The sequence below is a fragment of the Bombina bombina genome, chromosome 7, assembly GCF_027579735.1.
Source record: "Bombina bombina isolate aBomBom1 chromosome 7, aBomBom1.pri, whole genome shotgun sequence".
NCBI lineage: Eukaryota > Metazoa > Chordata > Amphibia > Anura > Bombinatoridae > Bombina > Bombina bombina.
In genome coordinates this window covers 319,603,257-319,627,519 of record NC_069505.1, presented here as the reverse complement: position 1 = coordinate 319,627,519, position 24,263 = coordinate 319,603,257, and the positions used below count along the sequence as shown (strand labels likewise).

General features: G+C 39.7%; 1 protein-coding gene across 3 annotated transcripts in view; it reads right to left on the bottom strand.

Annotated features, from left to right (window-relative positions):
* The window catches only part of BRPF1 (bromodomain and PHD finger containing 1), a 129,592-nt gene that overhangs the window by 31,350 nt on the left and 73,979 nt on the right, over positions 1-24,263 (bottom strand). For all 3 annotated transcript variants that reach the window (XM_053720972.1, XM_053720973.1, XM_053720974.1), the window contains exons 9-10: positions 4,889-5,206; positions 1,132-1,419 (exon numbers count right to left, since the gene is read on the bottom strand). In XM_053720972.1, coding sequence (XP_053576947.1) covers positions 1,132-1,419; positions 4,889-5,206 — 606 coding nt within the window. The remainder of the gene's footprint in view (positions 1-1,131; positions 1,420-4,888; positions 5,207-24,263) is intronic.

Here is a 24,263-nt window from a genome sequence, read left to right as displayed (position 1 = left end):
CATGGTCTAGCTCACTGTCTGCCTCTGAGGCTTCGGGTATGATGGCAAAATGAGGTGGAATAAGTAATACCATGCTTATATTCTACGTTATTCTTTTATAGAACAGTAAGAAAGTGTTAAGTGCATGAGAACTGGGTAAAAGCACGTAGCCTTGTCACTATCAGCGCAGTGCCAGCATTGCATTATAATACACAGTATTAACAGGGCACTGACATTGATTATGTGATTTCTTAATCTTATGTCCAATATAAATGATGTCACTGTGATACCATATATGATTAGTTAGGCAATTAATAATCCTATATGTTAATTTGAACTGAGATTGTACTATTTTCTCTTTGTTCTATCCTAGAGAGATTTAAAAGTGAAGGTAAATCCTAGCGTTTGCTAAAAGCTAGGATTTACCATTGTAATAAATAAAGGGGACTTTCAAGAATGAAGTATAAAATACTTCATTCTGAAAGCCCCTTTATTTCTTAGCAGCATTTGCTGCGCTGAGCTGCTAAAGGCAGTCCACGGCAGAACGCTATTTGGCTGAGAGGTGGCGTTTCTACCTCTTAGCCAATAGCCATGCGGGAAATACAGCTTGGCACCGCAAACCCAAGCTGTATTTCCCGCACGGCTATTGGCTAAGAGGTGGAATTGTCACCTCTCAGCCAAATAGCGTTCTGCCGTGGGCTGCCTTTAGCAGCTCAGCGCAGCGAACGCTGCTAACAAATAAAGGGGCTTTCAGAATGAAGTATTTTATACTTCATGAATGAAAGTCCCCTTTATTTGTTACAATGGTAAATCCTAGCTATTCACAAACGATAGGATTTACCATCACTTTAAAATAAATAAAATGTTACAATTTTTTCCTGTACTAAAAAACAAAACAAAAAAACTAAAACAAAACAGTGTTACCATGTGAGGCTTGTTCATCTTAGCCATTTAATATTAATACAGCAATATTAATTGTCCATTTCCTGCTTGTTTCAATTAAACTGAAACAGCCATTTTAGATTTTTGGCAAACATTCTACTCAATGATAATCCCTGGAGGGGCTGGAGATAGTGTAAAGTAAGGATTTATTTTGTGTACATAAATACCCTGGATTAATGAGCTTTCTAAATCTTAACGACACCTACTTACCAAGCGATGGTTCTTCTCCTGACTTGTCGCTGTCACTATCACTGTCTGAGCTGGAAGTTGGGCGAGGGCTCCTGCCTCTTTTGTGCTGTCTCTGTGACCCTCTCATTAAAGAGAGCTGAGGGGGTCCAATAGGGCTGCTGATCTGCGGCTGCTGGTTGTCCCTGTTCTTAGGAGGCCTCCCTGGTCTCTTTGGGGGTCCTGCAGTTTTTGGATTCTTCTTGGAGAAAAGGACTGAGGTCCTTCTACCAACTTCATGTGCAGGGGTGGAGGATGTGTTTGGGCCAAGTCCTGAGAGGAGAGAGAAAGACAGGTAGAGATAGCGCAGGATGTTAAGATACAGAGAGAGAGAGAGAGAGAGAGAGAGAGAGAGAGAAAGAATGAAACAACAAAACAAAAAAAAAAAAACAATGAAGAGAGACAAATGGAGAAGGACAGAGAAAACAGCAAGAAAAAGGAAGGAAAATGATTGTTTTTATTTTTTCCAGATAAACAGTTAAATAGCTCTTTGAGCTGAAATGGAAATCCCAGTGTGTGCTTTCAGCAGATTTACAATATAGAACAGTCTTTGTGTGTTGCACTGAGAGAAATATGCCATCTCTGCCTGCGCACCAAAAACACAAATGGGGCAAATTGAAAGTTTTAAATAAACACACTTTATTGATAGAAAAATTAAAACATTACCCAAAAAATTTCAGAATGTACAGTGATTGATTACAATTATAAAAATAAAAAAAAGAGAGGAAAAAAAGAAGCATTTCTGACGCAGTCAACGTCAAAAAAAAAATCTGAACAAAATTACATGATAATGGTGACCATTTGCAAATAGCAGACGCTAATTTGTATCTGTTATAGATCTTTACTGGTTTGTATGTGGAATTATTGACAGTAGAAAATAGATTGAGTACTGCAGGCTAGTGTGTTACTTTCTAATGCTTTGAACTTGCCTTTTGACAAGAATGATGACATTAATAGGTTTGGAATTAACAAATGCCACTGTACCAATAACAAACCCTTTGCTACAGAGGATTTGCAACATATTGCAGTGACATAAACCCACATCCCAAAATATGTGACTAAGAAAATTTAGAGAAAAACCTTCATTGTTTCCCTGACAACCTGAACTTGGGTCAAACTTACAATTTACAAATGTTTATAGATTTTTATTACAATATCACAGTAATAACCCTCTAATACAAAAGCAGACTGTGCCTTTATTTCTAGCATTCTTGCCATTTTCTTAATGCAGTCTATGAGCGTTAATATAAAAACATAAATAAATATTTTGACTGCCATCATTAATTGGAGAATTCTACCTCCTATTCTGCAATATATGTAGTCAAGCAAGTAAGTGCTGGATTTTTAAATTCTAATTCTTTGATTTACAGCAGTAGTATTTTAAAACTAACACAATGTCAAAAAGAAAATCAAAATTACACTTCTTTTGGGTACCAAGGCCACATACCAAAGAGGTCCCAGTTTCTGCAAGAATGCAGAAATTACAATCATTGCTACTGAGGCAGCAGGATAATCATTGTAACATAAGTATTCGGTGCTACTCCCCTTATTAAAACAAGCAGGGAAGACAAAACAAACACACAAAAACAAACTACACAAAGCTGAGAGTAAGTACAGTGTATGGCTGCAAGGCTCACAGTCCGTTTTGCTGCCAGAAACACAACATAGGCTAGGGCCAATATAAATTACATTCCAATCAGAATAATCTATATCCTTATTCAGAGAAACTTTTGTACAAAAGGTATAGTGTTACAAATGATTGATTCTTACAGTATGGAATGGATAACCTACACAAGTACTGTTCCCCATTAGACTAAAGGTTATTCCAGTGATAAGGAGTTAGCTCATGCAAAAAGACAAAAAAATATACCCACACACACAAAAAATTTATATATATATATATATATATATATATATATATATATATATATATATATATATATATATATACACATACATATACATACATACATACACACACATATATTTATTACGGGTAAAGTAAGAAATTGGGTAATCCTGACATTACCCAATCGGCTGTGGGTAAAGCCTGATGTAACATGATAAATCTCCTCAGAGTGAATCGAGTCACTGCATCAGACATATACAGCATGCACTGTAGTTCACACGTCTACACTATCTTTTTTGCCTGGGGGGTCACTATACAGGTACAGCTTTGTCCCCCTTGTAAACCTCATTCAGGTTCACTTGGGCTGGATGCCAGAGGATCGGCGGGGCGCCTTCCTTGAACCCCTCAGACAAAGGCAAAAAAAAAGTGTAGATGGGGGAAAATTACTTTACATTGGGATTTACCCACAGCCGCTTTAGTTATGTCAGGTTTATCAGACTACCCGGATTTCTGACTTTAATCGTATATATATATTTCAATTGTGTAACTGTCTACCGCCCTTAAGTTTATTCCAGATGTTCAACTTTTTAAACAGAGAAAAAAAAAGGGGTTTTTTTCTAGCAGAAAAAAGGAAGAGGTTACCACTTTAACTGCCAGGTTGGAAGTATAATGATTAAAGCAGCATTTGCATTTGGAGATCAGCACCAGAAAAAGAAAAAGAACATGCTGTATTGCATAGCTTACTGAGTATGACAACACGTGGCTGTAACGGATGCTTACACGCCTAGATGATCATGAACTAACTGCATATACAATGTTCTTGATAGAAACACACCAAGTTCATGATTTAGACAAAGAAATAAATGTTAAAATTCACAAAGACGAGAATGTTAGAAGGGAGCCTATAAATTATAAGGTGGGTCTTATAACTAAAGGTAGTTTTTGGTTGTATTGTATTAAAAAAAAACTATTTTATCGGAAACATTTTTTTTTTGTTTGCTTTGCCAATACAACCCCCCCCCAACAAAAAAAAACTTTAACTAATGTGGTGGTCAATAATGTATGTATTCCTGAGTTTCAATGCAGCGGGCTTGAATGATTGACACTTGTATGGTGACACTTTAGCATAATCTGATATGCAGAGGGGATATAGAAGAGTTATCTGGGTTACAAAAAATGTGTATTTCGAGTTATAGACCGTTTTCAGTCCTCTATAAAACTTATTCTGGGGTAAGCAAACAATATATTTAGTTTTAAAACAAACTGATCTCACTATAGTTGAAATGTATTAATTAGGCCAAACTTGCGCAAGTTAAGGATGTCATCATATAGGACATAGCAAAATAACGTTAAGAAAAACAGTATTACTCTACATATGTAGAGGAAAGAAAATATTAGTCCAGTTCTTCTCATTATTGGGCATATTCCAAAACACAGAACTGGTGCAAAAAGGTTTTTTTTATTCCCCACGTTTAGCTTTCATTTGTGGATTTAAAAACTTATTTTCCTTAGTTGGACATTTCTGACAGTTTGGAAGACATAAGATAAATGTATTTATCTAAATGCACACACACACACACACACACACACACACACACACACAGACTCAGTGCTAACATATAGCAGCAGCATGTTCATTTTCAGAAGAAAAAAAAATAAAGAATAAATCCCAAACATGATATAAAGATCAAATTCGTTTCCATACTCCCAGAGGGGGCTTAGTGCACATGATTTTAAAGTTTTAAAAGAATATATATATATATATATATATATATATATATTCTTTTCCACAAACATCCACATACATAAATGTAAACAGATTATAAAACTAAACAGAGCTGCAGAAGAGGCCCCTGAGATCAGAAAGCAGTCTGAACTAACGCAGGTCAGTACCTTTCCCCGTCTCCTGACTGCTGCTCTCTTCTGCAGCACTGTCCGTCTGTCCATCCTTCTCTGAAGGGCCATGCAAAGGTAGGGCTCCTCGCCCGGCTGAACCATGACGGTCAGTGCCACCCTCCCTTCTCGATTCTTGCTGATGGGCCATTTTGCGACGGATTGACGTGATCTCTTTTCGGATCATCTTGGCACGCCGAGCTCGGCCAATATTCTGCTTGCTTGCATTCACCTCATCTAGACGTGCTAGTTGCAGTTTCAGTTGCTCCTCTAGAGATATGTGCTTCCGGTTGTCAGACTGAGGATTGCGATCAAAATCTGGAAACGGGATATACAAAAAGGGTGGTTCAGCTTTTCATTACCTGCTTTTCTTATACAGTAACCATGAAATTAGATAACTGTCCCTAACAATATAATGTATGTGCAATGCTATATAACATAAAATAATGATATTTTTGTTTTATATTATTTAAAGGGACATAAAATCCCAAAAGTTTATTTCATGATTCAGATTTTAAAATTGTATGCACTTTCTAAATCATGAAAGAAAAGAATGTGAGTTTCATATCCCTTTAAGACCTCTTTTAAAATAATGCACATGTAGACATTGACAAATTGAGCAAATGTTTTATTATTTTAAAATTGGAGGTTTAATTTGATTGATGTAAAACACTAAAAATCTTAAACGCAACATAAAATAGGCAGAAAGCAGACAGTGAAATTTATAGTTTATAAGAAGTTTTTCAATATTTATTATTAGCCAAAATCTGTTTATACTGGATTCAAACTATTTAAATGGAAATTGTGCTCTAGGCGGAAAAGTCACAATTTAAAGCGGTTCTGCTGAATGCACCTTTTCAATTGCAATTTAAAAATGCAAAATGTTGTTTTGCCTATTAAAAATATCTTTACATGAGTATTACTGTAAAATGCCCCATGAAATTCTTCAACACTGCCATAATGTGACTTGCACAGCTGTGGCAGGCCGAAAACATCAATAAAATCACTAGATGTGCACCTGCACACCCCCTGTTCTACCTAAAATTAAAGGGATATATGAAACAGTGTTCCTTTATTAAACGTAACAGACAGACTGTGTTAAAAAGCCCAAACAACTTACTTGTTTTCTTGCAAAATGAGCACTTAGAAATTCTCAGTGTAGCCTCTGCCTTTAGTGAGATAAGGGAGATGATGTAAAACTTAAGTTCTACTGTCGCATGCTTTTAGCAGGAAAAAGTATTTTTTAAACATGGGCAATAAACTGACTGGAGCTAGTACAGGTGTCTCCTAGCAACTACTTTCAACGCAAAGAAATTCCTTTGCCTTCATGTAGAGACCACAGCCCCCTTGTAGGGCTGTGGCAGGATTTAATGGACTTTGCACAAATGAAGTTAAAGGAATAGTCTAGTCAAAATTCAACTTTCATGATTCAGGTAGAACATGCAATTTTAAGCAACTTTCTAATTTACTAATTTTTCTTCGTTCTCTTGCTATCTTTATTTGAAAAAGCAAGAATGTAGCACTGATTTAAATTGCATGCTCTATCTGAATTATGAAAGTTTAATTTTTGACAAGACTATCCCTTTAAAAAACAAATAATACATTTTGCAATAATTTATATTACAAAATTACCCCCTGCTTGATGCTTTTTTATTGCAACAAAAAAAAACAGACTTATCTCTCTTCAAATACCATGGGGCAAGAACAATCACTTACAGACTCTGCAATTCTTTGAGGATTATGCTCATATTAGCTACATTGTATAACAAAGATACAAATAATGTTGCAAAACACGTGCACACTCCTGAGGTCTTATGAGCCTACCTCGTTTTACTCTTCAATAAAAAGATACCAAGGGAACAAAGCAGATTTCATAACAGAAATAAATTGGAAATATGTTTAAAATTGCATTTACTATCCAAATCATAAAAGTTTAAATTTGACTTTACTGTCCCTTTAAAATTAAGTTTTGTAATATTAACATGGGCATTGCCATAGACACATAATTTGAAATGCACGGCTATACATTTCTAATTCATTTAGAAGCATGTTTTACAGTTGTATTTGTTTTATTTATTGCTTAAAGGGACACTTTTTTCTTTTGTGATTCAGACAGAGCATGCAATTTTAAGCAACTTTCTAATTTACTCCTATTATCAATTTTTCTTCGTTCTCTTGCTATCTTAGTTTGAAAAAGAAGGCATCTAAGTTTTTTTTTCGTTCAGGACCCTGGACAGCACTTGTTTATTGGTGTGTGAATTTATGCACCAATCAGCAAGAACAACCCAGGTTGTTCACCAAAAATGGGCCAGCATCTAAACTTACATTCTTGCATTTCAAATAAAGATACCAAGAGAATGAAGATAATCTGATAATAGGAGTACATTAGAAAGTTTCTTAAAATTGCATGCTCTATCTGAATCACGAAAGAAATTTTTTTTGTTCAGTGTCCCTTTAATGACAATTGAAACATGAATTAAAAGTAAATTAGTACAACGTACACAATTTTATAGATTATTATAATCCCAGAGGCAGAACAGTTTTGGTCACTTAACGAAAATGTTTCTGCAAACAAAAATGAAATTAAATTTCAAAATTAGACAGTTACACTAAAGCACCAGCTCACTGCGCGGATTAACTGGATAATAAAGCAATTTTTAAAGGGACATAAAACTCACATTTTCTTTCATGATTCAGATAGCGCATACAATTTTACTTGGGTTTCTTTTTATCCATTGTTGAAAAGCAGAATAATAAGTTCAGGAGTGTGCACGTCTGCAGTTTTACAACAAGGTTATACATTAGCAAGACCACTAGATGGCAGCACTATTTCCTGTCATGTAGTGCTTCGGGCATGTGCATGCTACCTATCTAGATATCTCTTCAACAAAGAATAAGAACAGAACAAAGCAAATTTTATAATAGAAGAAATTGGAAACTTTTTAAAAAATATTATTCTCTCAGAATACCACTATTTGGGAGGCGTCCTGATTTAACAGAAGGCTAAGCTCTCTAGACAAAAAAGGAACGCTACAAAAAACTTCTGTCACAAGTTTCAAAAATAGAACCAGACCATAAGATCCACCCTGCTGATGAGGCCCTACAGGCCTCTTTGGTACTAGCTAGAACAAACCCCTTTTTTGCAAGAGGAACACTAGAAAAAGGCACTGATCCTCAGGCAGCAATTCTTCGAGCAGGGAGACAAAGCAGGAAAGCTCCTAGCCAGAGCCATATCTCATAGAAAATTTAAATCTTACGTTCACAAGATGACAGATCATGCGGGCATCGTTAAAAAAGATGGGAAGGCAGTGGCTGATGTTTTCGGCCACTCCTATAAATCCCTCTATAACATTCAACACCACAAAATACTTAAAAGAGTAACCTCAGACTCCCCTGAAGTAGACCAGAATATCTTGACATACCTGTCCAATGTCACCTTACCCAAATTATCTCAGCAAGACACTGATTTCCTAGAGACCCTGTTCCCGTTGGAAGAAATAAAGAAAGCAATTAAAGACTTTCCAATAGGTAAAAGCCCAGGCCCAAATGGCTTTGGCGCCAAGTACTACAAAACATTAATAGACATTCTGGCCCCTGAACTATTGACTATTTTCAACCAGCTGTCTGACACTCCCCCTCCCTCCCAGGAACTATGCTGGAAGCACACATAACAGTTATTCCCAAGCCAGACAAATCTTTAGACAGGCCCGAAAACTATAGGCCAATCTCCCTGCTTAACTCAGATGTTAAAATATTATCTAAAGCCCTGGCCAATCGTCTAAAGCCTGAGATAACCCCCCTAAAGTTTTACAATTGATCACCAATGCCAAAATTAACTTGATTCCCCTAGCCCTAGTGTCCACAGATGCTGAAAAAGCATTTTGACCGGGTCAACTGGTCCTTTATGCGACACACAATGGCCAAATTTCACATTAAACGGGTTTCACTAATAGAGTAATGTCGCTGTACTCTATCCCAAATGCAAAGGTAAAGGTAAACGGCACTCTTTCTAAAACATTTCAGATTAAAAACGGAACAAGGCAGGGCTGTCCCCCATCACCACTCCTGTTTGCCCTCACAATAGAAGTATTAGCAAGCAAAATCAGAGCAAATCCGCAGATAAAAGGCATCAGCATAAGGAAGGTCGAACACAAGCTTGCAATGTATGCAGATGATGTGCTCTTGACGATATCGGACTCAGCTCAGTCACTACAAGCAGCCCTGTCAGAGTTTGCAGACTATGGGAGAGTATCTGATTTCCTCCTTAACCCCTCAAAGTCTGAAATTTTAAATATAACAGAACCCCCTAATTCTTTTGATACCCTTAAAGCAAATTGTCCTATCAAAATTGCACATCACTCTATAAAATATCTGGGTATCACGTTAACATCGACCGTAAGAGAATTGGTGGATCTCAATTATAAAACGCATACGAAATGAGGTTCTTAGCGACCTTGCTTACCTGATAATTTATTTCTTTTTTGACACGATGAGTCCACGGATCATCTAATTACTACCGGGGAATACCACTCCTGCCCTGCAGGAGGCGGCAAAGAGCACCACAGCAAAGCTGTTAAATATCACCTCCCTTCCCTCCCAACCCAGTCATTCGACCGAAGAAAAGGAGAGCAAGGAAGTAACAAGGTGCAGAGGTGTCTGAAATTTATAATAACCAACAACCTGTCTACTCAAAAACAGGGTGGGCCGTGGACTCATCGTGTCAAAAAAGAAATACATTTATCAGGTAAGCATAAATTGTCTTTTCTTTTTAATGACACAATGAGTCCACTGATCATCTAATTACTACTGGGAATCAATACCCAAGCTAGAGTACACAGATGATACGGGAGGGACAAGACAGGGAACCTAAACAGAAGGCACCACTGCTTGAAGAACCTTTCTCCCAAAAGCGGCTTCAGTCGAGGCAAAAGTATCAAATTTGTAGAACTTTGAAAAAGTGTGAAGAGAGGACCAAGTAGCAGCCTTGCAAATCTGTTCCACAGAAGCTTCATTTTTGAATGCCCATGAGGAAGCAACAGCCCTCGTGGGATGAGCCATAACTCTCTGGAGGCTGCTGTCCAGCAGTCTCATATGCAAAACGTATGATACTCTTCAGCCAAAAAGAAAGAAGTGGCCGTAGCTTTCTGTCCCCTACGTTTTCCTGAGAAAACCACAAACAAGGCAGAAGACTGACGAAAATCCTTAGTCGCCTGCAGGTAAAACTTTAAGGCACGAACCACATCCAAATTGTGTAGAAGCCTGAGAGGTAGGATTAGGACACAATGAAGGAACAATATCTCCCGATTAATGTTCCGATCAGAAACTATTTTAGGAAGAAATCCTAATTTAGTACGTAAAACTACCTTATCTGAATGAAAAATAAGGTAAGGGGACTCATACTGCAATGCCAAGAGCTCTGACACTCTGCGAGCAGAAGAAAAATAGCAACAAGAAATAAAACTTTCCAAGATAACAACTTAATATCTAAGAAATGCATAGGCTCAAACGGAGCCCCTTGAAGAACTTTGAAAACTAAATTAAGACTCCATGGAGGAGTAACTAGCTTGAACACAGGCCTGATCCGGACCAAGGTCTGACAAAAAGATTGTACATCTGGAACATTTGCCAGACGTCTGTGTAATAAAATAGAGAAGGCAGAAATTTGACCCTTTAGGGAACTTGTCGATAATCCTTTCTCCAGACCCTCTTGGAGAAAGGACAAAATTCTAGGAATCCTAACTGTACTTCAGGAGTAGCCCTTGGATTCCCACCAATAGAGATATTTACGCCATATCTTATGGTAAATCCTTCTAGTTACAGGTTTACGAGCTTTAACTTTGGGCAATGTCACACAAAAGGCCCTTTTAAGGGCTGGTAATAGAGGTGATTACTTTAGGGGGATTAGATTAGGGGTTAATGTATTTAATATAGCTGGCGGCGGTGTAGGGGGATTAGATTAGGGGTTAATACATTTAATATAGCTGGCGGCGGGGTAGGGGGATTAGATTAGGGGTTAATACATTTAATATAGCTGGCGGCGGGGTAGGGGGATTAGATTAGGGGTTAATAATTTTAATATAGCTGGCGGCGGGGTAGGAGCTCACATTAGGGGGTAGTTTAATGTAGCTGGCGGCGGGGTAGGAGCTCACATTAGGGGGTATGTAATGTAGCTGGCGGCGGTGTAGGGGGATCACATTAGGGGGTAGTTTAATGTAGCTGGCGACGGGGTAGGAGCTCATATTAGGGGGTATGTAATGTAGCTGGCGACGGTGTAGGGGGATCACATTAGGGGTTTATACTTTTAATGTAGGTGGCAGCGGCGTCCGGGAGCGGCGGTTTAGGGGTTAAACACTTTATTAGGGATTGCGGCGGGGGATCGCGGTTGACAGGTAGATAGACATTGCGCATGCGTTAGGTTTTATTTAGCAGTTCGCGGTTGACAGGTAGATAGACATTGCGCATGCGTTAGGTTTTATTTGGCAGCTAGTTTAGGGAGTTACGGGGCTCCAATAGACAGCGTAAGGCTTACTACGGCTGCATTTTGTGGCGAGGTGAAAATGGAGTAAGATTTCTCCATTTTCGCCACGTAAGTCCTTACGCTGTATATTGGATACCAAACTGCGCGGGTTTGGTATACCTGTCTATGGCCCAAAAACTACGGGCGAAGGCAGAAATATACGAGCGTAACTTCTAGGTTACGCCGTATATAGGATATTAAACCCGCGCAAATTTTGGCGTCGCCGGCTTCTGCGGGCGACGCTGTATATCGGATCGAGGCCCTGAACTCTAGTTTGTATCCCTGGGACACTATTTCTACTGCCCAGGGATTCTGAACATCTTGAACCCAAGCCTGAGCGAAGAAGGAAAGTCTGCCCCCTACAAGATAAGGTCCCGAATCGGGGGCAGACCCTTCATGCTGACTTTGATTCAATAGCAGGCTTCTTGGATTGTTTTCTCTTATTTCAAGACTGATTGATAAAGGTTTAGACTGTTCCTGCTTGGAGGCGGAAGCGGAAGAATTTCCCTTGAAATTTCGAAAGGAATGAAAATTACTCTGTCGTCCCTTTTGTTTGTTTCTCTTGTCCTGAAAGAGAAGGTGGCCCTTACCTGCCGTAATATCAGAGATTATTTCCGCCAAGCCAGGTCCAAACAAGGTCTTCCCCTTGTAAGGAATCGCTAAAAGCTTAGACTTAGAAGATACATCCACAGACCAAGGTTTTAACCATAAGGCTCTGCAAGCTAGAACTGAGAAACCTGAAATCTTGGCTCCCAGTTTGATAACTTGAAGGGAAGCATCCATAATAAAGGAAATAGCCAATTTAAGAGCTTTTATCCTATCCTGGATTTCATCCAGGGGAGTTTCTGTCCTAATAGCATCAGACAAAGCATCAAACCAATATGCCGCCGCACTAGTGACGGTAGCAATGCACAAAGCTGGCTGCCATTGTAAGACCTGGTGTATATACATCTTTTAGAGTAATCCCTCTAATTTTTTGTCCATAGGATCTTTAAAAGCACAACTATCATTTATGGGTATAGTAGTTCTCTTAGCTAAGGTGGAAACAGCCCCTTCCACCTTGGGGACTGTTTACCAAGCCTCCTTAACCGAGTTGGCTATGGGAAACATCTTTTTAAATATAGGAGATGGAGAAAAAGGTATACCCGGTCTCTCCCACTCCTTAGCAATGATCTCAGAAGCTCGGTCTGGTACAGGGCACTGCATGTAAGGGCGGTAAAATTTGGGACGCTTGAGGAGAAAGCTGCGGCATATATTGAGAACAGCATCCTCTTTGGAAAATGTTGGCTCAGAAAAAAAGTCTATCCCTGTAGATTAAAGTTCTCTCAATACATAAGGAACAGAAAGGGATTGGTGGATCAACATTGGCATCAAAACATAAAGAACAAGTGACACTTTGTAAGGCCTCTTGGTCCATATTTTAACTCACAATAAACAAATTGACATAAAAGGATTAAATGTTATTAATAAAATGCAAAAACATGAAAAACGTTACTGTCCCTTTAAATAATAAACCAACTTTTTATTCAGTTTAAGTAGATTTAGTATGGAGGGGCTTAACACGCTGAAATAAACTTGCAAACACCTCTACGCCTCAGCAACACTTTGCTGAGGTGACTACCTCCTCTGAGCAGGTGCAGTATCTCCACGCAACTTGGATTTCAGTCGCAGTTGGTCTCCGGAGTTAACACGCAGCTATGAATTAGAGATGCCTAGCATGCCCTCCTACAATGGAGCGGAGTGACCGGAAAAGGGCGTGCAATCACTTGCCGCTTCCTGGAGTACCTCCCATTGTGGGCGTGGCAAGAAGAAATCTCCCGGTCGGTTATTCAAGTTATAAAACCGCTGAGAGATGTGGAACCATTGCTTTAAAGCCACCACTGCTCTACTGAAGAAACTGATATGGACTACGGCTACACCCTAGGACAAAGCAGCACAATCTTGCACTACTTTAAAAATAATAAACTCTTGATTGAAGAATCTTATCTAACACCTACTTTACCACCTCTTTGCTCTTAACGCAGGCAAAGAGAATGACTGGGTTGGGAGGGAAGGGAGGCGATATTTAACAGCTTTGCTGTGGTGCTCTTTGCCGCCTCCTGCAGGGCAGGAGTGGTATTCCCCGGTAGTAATTAGATGATCCATGGACTCATTGTGTCATTAAAAAGAAAAGCGACCATTACAGATCAAAAACTATCCATTGCTAAACGAGGTGTTCACGGGTTGGGATAGATTGATCCGAAAGAGCTCCTTAGTCTCTACTTTCAGCTAACCAGTTACGCCCATAAGAGAAAACCTAGACTTGGGGATAGAGCATAGACCACATGTAATTCGTACCCTTTGGCTGATTCCTCTATATACAATATAATTCAGCAAGACAAACTCAAAACCCAAGAGGAATTGGCTGAATGGGATCATAACACTTTCTCTTCATGGTTCAGAATGGCGCAAATATCACACTACTTCAACACTCACAAAGAAAAACATATACCGATTAGACACAGAACACCCTTTGAAGGCTTTGAGGTATTATGCACTTCAACACAAGCCCTATCCCATCTAATATCCCTACTTTACAAACTTTTACTGACAAAGGGTGAAACTATTTTACCGTCATTCGTACAAGTGTGGCAGGAAGACTTAGGGCAGGACATGGAGACTAGGGACTGGCTGAAGATCTTTGAAAAAGCAAGAGGGCACCCTTATGCATATTTGGAGGACATGTCCACACATACGCCCATTTTGAGACGAGATTCTACGTGTGATGAGTAAGATTCTCAAGATTATTATCCCACCCAGACCGAGCTCTCTCATTTACCATGATTTGCCCAAGATAATTGGGGAGGACAAGTATTTGCTTTTTTTACTGATGTTAAATGGAGCTAAGGGATTAATACCCCTTTACTGGAAAACGCAACACATTCCATCCATTCAGGAGTGGAAGGTAAGGGTGGGTGACTTACTGAGGCTTGAAAGATATTATTATAAAATTGGCAAACTCTGCACTCATGAAATGATGCTCCGGACTTGGAAGGGCAAAGAAATTTGATGGGGGCTTGAGGCCCAGGATCACTTCCTGGTACTGATAACTTCCAAAACCTCCTAGAAACGTTCTGACTGCAGAGTGTCTTCCCCCATATTTTTTCAAAAATTATAGTTACTGTGTAAACAATCACTGTGACAGTGATTGTATACTTACAATGGAGCCTAGATACTAGCATGCCCCAGTGCATGCTGGTATCAGGCACAGTGGCCAATCGGTGTAAGGCAGTCCAGTGTTGCACAAAAAATTGGCCCATGGTTATGTGATCATGTGACAGCCAGTTAACAATGGCTTGTCTTAGCCCCTCCCCTTCTGTCCCTGTGAACACGCACAGTGAAAAAAGTCTAGAATTATCATAAAGTGTTTTTTTTTTTACCAGTGCTTTTTACCTTTAAATTTTATTTTCTGTTGCACAAGAATAAATGTGGGTGGCACAAAAGCCGCCTTCTTTGACATTTGGAGGTGAATGGAACCTCCAAATGCACATATCTAATGTTACAGTCGAAGCATCACAAATTTTTGGCGTTAAACCAATAATTCCATCTTTGTAGTATCTGGTCTATATTTTCTATAAATTAATTGTAAATATAGACATATGGGGTATTTTTAAAATCAGGACAACATAACTAATCTATTTGGTGGTGTTTTTTTAGCAAGACCTCTTTTGTAGTAATGGTTATAAAGAAAACTGCTAAAAATGCTTTTTTCCTCCCATTTTTCAGTATTAAATTCCTATTTATTGTTATTTTATATACCCATATAGGGTATCACTACAAAGGCATGTTTGTCTGTTAAAAAAATGGTGTATAATATGGGTGCACTTAACCCCTTAATGACCGGACCATTTTTCAATTTTCTTACCCTTAATGACAATGGCTATTTTTACATTTCTGCAGTGTTTGCGTTTAGCTGTAATTTTCCTCTTACTCATTTACTGTACCCACACATATTATATACCGTTTTTCTCGTCAATAAATGGACTTTCTAAAGATACCATTATTTTCATCATATCTTATAACTTACTAAAAAAAAAAAAAAAAAAGATAAAATATGAGGAAAAAATGGAAAAAAACAAACTTTTTCTAACTTTGACCCCCAAAATCTGTTACACATCTACAATCACCAAAAAACACCCATGCTAAATAGCTTATAAATTTTGTCCTGAGTTTAGAAATACCCAATGTTTACATGTTCTTTGCTTTTTTTTTGCAATTTATGGGGCCATAAATACAAGTAGCACTTTGCTATTTCCAAACCACTTTTTTTCAAAATTAGCGCTAGTTACTTTGGAACCCTGATATCTGTCAGGAATACCTGAATATCCCTTGACATGTATATATTTTGTTTTAGAAGACATCCCAAAGTATTGATCTAGGCCCATTTTGGTATATTTCATGCCACCATTTCACCACCAAATGCGATAAAAAAAAAAAGTTCACTTTTTCACAAATTTTGTCACAAACTTTAGGTTTCCCACTGAAATTATTTACAAACAGCTTCTGCAATTATGGCACAAATGGTTGTAAATGCTTCTCTGGGATCCCCTTTTACAGAAATAACAGACTTATATGGCTTTGTGGTTGCTTTTTGGTAATTAGAAGGCCGCTAAATGGCGCTGCGCACCACACATGTTTTATGCCCAGGAGTGAAGGGGTTAATTAGGGAGCTTGTAGGGTTAATTTTAGCTTTAGTGTAGTGTAGTAGACAACCCCAAGTATTGATCTAGGCCCATTTTGGTATATTTTATGCCACCATTTCACCGCCAAATGCGAGCAAATAAAAAAGAAACTTTACATTTTTCACAATTTTAGGTTTCTCACTGAAATTATTTACAAACAGCTTGTGCTATTATGGCAGAAATTGTTGTAAAAGCTTCTCTGGGATCCCCTTTGTTCAGAAACAGCAGATTTATATGGCTTTGGTGTTGCTTTTTGGTAATTAGAAGGCCGCTAAATGCTGCTGCGCACCACACGTGAATTATGCCCAGCAGTGAAGGGGTTAAATTAGGTAGCTTGTAGGGAGCTTGCAGGGTTCATTTTAGAGATCAGCCTCCCACCTGACACATCCCACCCCCTGATCGCTCCCAAAGAGCTCTCTTCCCTCCCCCACCCCACGATTGTTACCGCCATCTTAAGTACTGGCAGAAAGTCTGCCAGTACTAAATAAAAGAGTTTAAATAAAAATTATAAAATATTTTAGTTGTGATGGACCCCTGCCTTAGCACCAACCTCCCTGATCCCCCCCTCCAGCTCTCTAACCCTCTCCCCTACCTAATTACCGCCATCTTGGGTACTGGCAGCTGTCTGCCAGTACCCAGTTTGGCCCCACAAACCAAACTATTTTAATTTTATTTATAACTTTTATTTGTATGTTTAATTATTTCTGTAGTGTAGCAGCCCCCCCCCCACAATACCCCCACCCCCTCCCCCTCCCAGATCCTTTTAAATGTAAAAAAAAAAAAAAACTTTTTTCCCCTTCCTTTTTCATTGGAGTCAGTGTGGCTAATGCGCGCATGTGCACGTGCGCGCACACGATCCCTCCTCCCACCGGACAAAGGCACCATCGGCACCATCACTACCGGTGCAGAGAGGGCCACAGAGTGGCTCTCTCTGCATCGGAGGCTTGTAAAGGGGTATTGCAGGATGCCTCCATATCGAGGCATCACTGCAATACCCTCAGAGCTGCTGGAAGTGATTGTGATCACTTCCAGCACTCTGTTAGACAACTGACGTACCAGGTACGTCCATTGTCATTAACTGCTTGTTAATGCATGACGTACCTGGTACATCAGTTGTCATTAAGGGGTTAAAGGAACACTGAACCCAAATTTTTTCTTTTGTAATTCAGAAAAAGCATGCCATTTTAAGCAACTTTCTAATTTACTCCTATTATCAATTTTTCTTCGTTCTCTTGCTATCATTATTTGAAAAAGAAGGCATCTAAGCTTTTTTTTGGTTTCAGTACTTTGGACAGCACTTTTTTATTGGTGGATGAATTTATCCACCAATCAGCAAGGACAACACAGGTTGTTCACCAAAAATGGGCCGGCATCTAAACTTACATTCTTGCATTTCAAATAAAGATACCAAGAGAATGAAGAAAATTTGATAATAGGAGTAAATTAGAAAGTTGCTTAAAATTTCATGCTCAAACTGAATCACAAAAGAATTTTTTTGGGTACAGTGTCCTTTTAACCCCTTAATGACCACAGCACTTTTCCATTTTCTGTCCGTTTGGGACCAAGGCTATTTTTACATTTTTGAGGTGTTTGTGTTTAGCTGTAATTTTCCTCTTACTCATTTATTGTACCCACACATATTATATACCGTTTTTCTCGCCATTAAATGGAATTTCTAAAGATACCATTATTTTCATCATATCTTATAATTTACTATAAAAAAATTATAAAATATGAGGAAAAAATGGAAAAAAACACACTTTTTCTAACTTTGACCCCCAAAATCTGTTACACATCTACAACCACAAAAAAACACCCATGCTAAATAGTTTCTAAATTTTGTCCTGAATTTAGAAATACCCAATGTTTACATGTTCTTTGCTTTTTTTGTAAACTATAGGGCCATAAATACAAGTAGCACTTTGCTATTTCCAAACCATTTCTTTTCAAAATTAGCGCTAGTTACATTAGAACACTGATATCTTTCAGGAATCTCTGAATATCCATTGACATGTATATTTTTTTTTTAGTAGACAACCCAAAGTATTGATCTAGGCCCATTTTGGTATATTTCATGCCACCATTTCACCGCCAAATGCAATCAAATACAAAAAATCGTTCACTTTTCACAAATTTTTTCACAAACTTTTGGTTTCTAACTTAAATTATTTACAAACAGCTTGTGCAATTATGGCATAAATTGTTGTAAATTCTTATCTGGGATCCCCTTTGTTCAGAAGTAGCAGACATATATGACTTTGGCGTTGCTTTTTGGTAATTAGAAGGCCGCTAAATGCCACTGCGCACCACACGTGTATTATGCCCAGCAGTGAAGGGGTTAATTAGGGAGCATGTAGGGAGCTTTTTGGGGTAGTTTTAGCTTTAGTGTAGTGTAGTAGACAACCCCAAGTATTGATCTAGGCCAATTTTGGTATATTTTATGCCACCATTTCACCGCCAAATGCGATCAAATTAAAAAAAAAAGTTAAATTTTTCTCAATTTTAGGTTTCTCACCGAAATTATTTACAAACAGCTTGTGCAATTATGGCACAAATGGTTGTAAATGCTTCTCTGGGATCCCCTTTGTTCAGAAATAGCAGACATATATGGCTTTGGCATTGCTTTTTGGTAATTAGAAGGCCTCTAAATGCCGCTGCGCATCACACGTGTATTATGGCTAGCAGTGAAGGGGTTAATTATGTAGCTTGTAGGGAGCTCTCTTCCCTCCCCCACCCCACAATTGTCCCCGCCATCTTAAGTACTGGCAGAAAATCTGCCAGTACTAAAATAAAAGGTATTTGGCCCTTTTAAAAAAAAAAAAAAAAAGCATATTTACATATGCTGATGTGTATGATCCCCCCTTAGACCCCAACCTCACTGATCCCCCACCTAACAGCTCTCTAACCCTTCCCCTCTGCCTTAATGGGCGCCATCTTGGGTACTGGCAGCTGTCTGCCAGTACCCAGTTTTGCAAAACATGTGCCTTTTTATTAAAAAAAAAAGCCCTTTTCTGTAGTGTAGCTTTCCCCCCCCACCAAGACCAACTTCCCACCCCTTCCAGATCCCTTAGATTATATTTTTAAATGTTTAAACTTTCTTATTTTTTTTTACTTTTAACTTTATGTTTTTCTGTAGTGTAGCGGTTCCCACCCGCTCCCGCCCCGTGCACGCGCCCGCCCACCAACCCCCATGCACGCGCGCGCTCCTGTGCGCGCCCCCGTGGGTCCCGCCCCCTCCACTCCATACAGAGCATCGATGGCCGCCCACCCGCCTCCCACGTAAGCTCCCACCCACCAACGATACCGGCCATCGATGTCCGGTGCAGAGAGGGCCACAGAGTGGCTCTCTCTGCATCGGATGGCCAAGGGGGGTTATTGCAGGATGCCTCCATATCGAGGCATCACTGCAATAACCGGAAAGCAGCTGGAAGCGAGCAGGATCGCTTCCAGCTGCTTTCCAGACCAAGGACGTACGCCACACGTCCTCGGTCATTAAGTGTATTTTTTTTGAGGACGTGTGGCGTACGTCCTTGGTCGTTAAGGGGTTAATAAGAGAACGTACAAATTAAGGTGAAATTGATAGTGAGCAAAAATGCCAACATTTCTTATGCCATTCAAGCATGGAAACTAGGAAAAACCTTGGTTCTTAAAATGGCAGGAAACCCCAAAACTTTCTCTCACGATTTGTAAAGAACACACAATTTTAAGCCACTTTCCAATTTACTTCTATTGTCATATTTGCTTCATTATTTTGTTATCCTTTGCACTACTGGCAGCTACATGAACACATATAGTTAGCCAATCACAAGAGACAAATGTATGCAGGCACCAATCAGCAACTAGCTCCCACTAGATTAGGATATGTGTGTAACATTTTTCAACAAGGAATATCAAAAGAACGAAGCACATTTGAAAATAGATGTGAATTTAAAAGGGAGTTAAAATGACATGCTCTATCTGAATCATGCAAGTTTAATTTTGACTTTCTTATCCCTTTAAGGGGTTTAAAAGCAGCGGCTGAGAGGGGGCAAGGGAGAAAGCAAGTTTGACACCTACAATGAATGCTGTGTACCTTACCTTCTCTGCTGCACTTTAATTTTCCCTTTGTGCTGTCACCCTGCACCGTATGGGTGTTCAGGAAGTGGGAGGAAAGTGAAGAGAAAGGAGGGCAGTAAATATTATATATTCAGCTACAACGGGACAGTGACATCTACAGGTATAAAGGAAAAGTGCAGGCAGATTCACAAATCTGGTTTTAACTAGCAGTACTGCCGTTCTTTCAGCAGACATGCTGCATTTTCTGCGATGACATCACCGATCACATGTTCTGCCTTGGGGATTATAATGTTAACCAAACGTGTCACTATCTCCAAGCAAAATATCCAACTCAAATGTCTTTAGATGCTAGTAAATATTTTAATACACAAGGCATGAAGGTATTCATTTTACAACAAGCATTACATAAATGAAAGTGATCTTGAAATGCACAGCAGTGTATCTCAAATATACTTTTTTTTGTTGCTAAGCAATGTCACCTATACAGGAAGCAAGCACTAGTGTTGGATACGCAGGTGCACTGCTTACCACTGTATATGTGTTAGACAGTGTACACAGGTGATTTATTACAAAGACTATGATACCTTTTTTTTTTTTTTTACAAATGCACTCACAATGTATGACTGCTTCTAAACTGAGTAAAAATCAACTGCTGCACATTTTAAATTTCACTTTGATGATTCTTTATGACAACCGAGTGCAGGATATAAAGAAGGACTTTTTTTCCCTCCATACAGTAAATACAAAGCCCTCCAAATGCTCATAAATGTCAGACTGGATAATATAATTAACCATTAAAGGGACAGTCTACACCAGAATCGTTATTGTTTTAAAAACAAAATTTATGCTTACCTGATACATTTTTTTCTTTCCGGACATGGAGAGTCCACAACGTCATTCCAAATACTAGTGGGATATTCATCTCCTGGCCAGCAGGAGGAGGCAAAGAGCACCCCAGCAACGCTGTTAAGTGTAACTTTCCTTACCAATAATCCCCAGTCATTCAGACGATGGAAAATGAAAAAAGAAGAAACACAAGGGTAAAAATGTGCCTGAGGTTTACTCAAAAAAAACCCTGCCAAATTATAATTAAAAAGAGGGCGGGGGCGTGGACTCTCCATGTCCGGAAAGAAAGAAATTTATCAGGTAAGCATACATTTTGTTTTCTTTCCTATGACAAGGAGAGTCCACAACGTCATTCCAATTACTAGTAGGCACCAATACCCAAGCTAGAAGACAAGGAAGGCACAGCCGAGGCAAAAGTATCAAATTTGTAGAATTTGGAAAAACATAATTTATGCTTACCTGATAAATTTATTTCTCTTGTAGTGTATCCAGTCCACGGATCATCCATTACTTGTGGGATATTCTCCTTCCCAACAGGAAGTTGCAAGAGGATCACCCACAGCAGAGCTGCTATATAGCTCCTCCCCTCACTGCCATATCCAGTCATTCGACCGAAACAAGCCGAGAAACGAGAAACCATAGTGTGCAGTGGTGACTGTAGTTTAATTAAAATTTAGACCTGCCTTAAAAGGACAGGGCGGGCCGTGGACTGGATACACTACAAGAGAAATAAATTTATCAGGTAAGCATAAATTATGTTTTCTCTTGTTAAGTGTATCCAGTCCACGGATCATCCATTACTTGTGGGATACCAATACCAAAGCTAAAGTACACGGATGATGGGAGGGACAAGGCAGGAACTTAAACGGAAGGAACCACTGCCTGTAGAACCTTTCTCCCAAAAACAGCCTCCGAAGAAGCAAAAGTATCAAATTTGTAAAATTTTGAAAAGGTATGAAGCGAGGACCAATTCGCAGCCTTGCAAATCTGTTCAACAGAGGCCTCATTTTTAAAGGCCCAGGTGGAAGCCACAGCTCTAGTAGAATGAGCTGTAATTCTTTCAGGGGGCTGCTGTCCAGCAGTCTCATAGGCTAAACGGATTATACTCCGAAGCCAAAAAGAAAGAGGTTGCCGAGGCCTTTTGACCTCTCCTCTGTCCAGAGTAAACAACAAACAGGTTAGATGTTTGACGAAAATCTTTAGTAGCCTGCAAGTAAAACTTCAAGGCACGGACTACGTCTAGATTATGCAAAAGACGTTTCTTCTTTGAAGAAGGATTAGGACATAACGATGGAACAACAATCTCTTGATTGATATTCTTGTTAGAAACCACCTTAGGTAAAAACCCAGGTTTTGTACGCAGAACTACTTTATCTGAATGAAAGATCAGATAAGGAGAATCACAATGTAAGGCAGATAACTCAGAGACTCTTCGAGCCGAGGAAATAGCCATCAGAAAAAGAACTTTAAGAACCCAAGTTTAAGCTCCATGGGGGAGCAACAGGTTTAAACACAGGCTTAATTCTAACTAAAGCCTGACAAAATGCCTGAACGTCTGGAACTTCTGCCAGACGCTTGTGTAAAAGAATAGACAGAGCAGAAATCTGTCCCTTTAAAGAACTAGCTGATAATCCTTTGTCCAAACCCTCTTAGAGGAAGGACAATATTCTAGGAATCCTAACCCTACTCCATGAGTAATTCTTGGATTCACACCAATGAAGATATTTACGCCATATCTTGTGGTAAATTTTCCTGGTGACAGGCTTTTGTGCCTGTATTAAGGTATCAATTACTGACTCGGAGAAGCCACGCTTTGATAGGATCAAGCGTTCAATCTCCATGCAGTCAGTCTCAGAGAAAGTAGATTTGGATGATTGAAAGGACCTTGTATTAGAAGGTCTTGTCTCAGAGGCAGAGTCCATGGTGGAAAGGATGACATGTCCACTAGGTCTGCATACCAGGTCCTGCGCGGCCACGCAGGTGCTATCAATATCACCGATGCTCTCTCCTGTTTGATTTTGGCAATCAGACGAGGGAGCAGAGGAAACGGTGGAAACACATAAGCCAGGTTGAAGAACCAAGGCGCTGCTAGAGCATCTAGCAGTGCCGCTTCTGGGTCCCTGGACCTGGATCCGTAACAAGGAAGCTTGGCGTTCTGGCGAGACGCCATGAGATCCAGTTCTGGTTTGCCCCAACGGAGAACCAATTGAGCAAACACCTCCGGATGGAGTTTCCACTCCCCCGGATGAAAAGTCTGACGACTTAGAAAATCAGCCTCCCAGTTCTCTACCCCTGGGATATGGATCGCTGACAGTTGGCAAGAGTGAGTCTCTGCCCAGCGAATTATCTTGGAGACTTCTGACATCGCTAGGGAACTCCTGGTTCCCCCTTGATGGTTGATGTAAGCCACAGTCGTGATGTTGTCTGACTGAAATCTGATGAACCTCAGTGTTGCTAACTGAGGCCAAGCTAGAAGAGCATTGAATATTGCTCTCAGCTCCAGAATATTTATTGGGAGGAGTTTCTCCTCCTGAGTCCATGAACCCTGAGCCTTCAGGGAGTTCCAGACTTCACCCCAACCAAAGGCTGGCATCTGTTGTTACAATGATCCAATCTGGCCTGCGAAAGGTCATACCTTTGGACAGATGGACCCGAGATAACCACCAGAGAAGATTATCTCTGGTTTCCTGATCCAGATTTAGTAGAGGGGACAAATCTGTGTAATCCCCATTCCACTGACTGAGCATGCATAATTGCAGCGGTCTGAGATGCAGGCGCACAAATGGCACTATGTCCATCGCCGCTACCATTAAGCCGATCACTTCCATGCACTGAGCCACCGTGGGGCGCGAAATGGAGTGAAGAACACGGCAAGCATTTAGAAGTTTTGATAACCTGGACTCAGTCAGGTAAATTTTCATTTCTATAGAATCTATCAGAGTCCCTAGGAAGGAAACCCTTGTGAGAGGAGATAGAGAACTCTTTTCTTCGTTCACTTTCCACCCATGCGACCTCAGAAATGCCAGAACTATCTCTGTATGAGACTTGGCAATTTGAAAGCTTGACGCCTGTATCAGGATGTCGTCTAGGTAAGGAGCCACCGCTATGCCTCGCGGTCTTAGAACCGCCAGAAGTGAGCCCAGAACCTTTGTAAAAATTCTTGGGGCTGTAGCCAACCCGAATGGAAGAGCTACAAACTGGTAATGCCTGTCTAGAAAGGCAAACCTCAGGAACC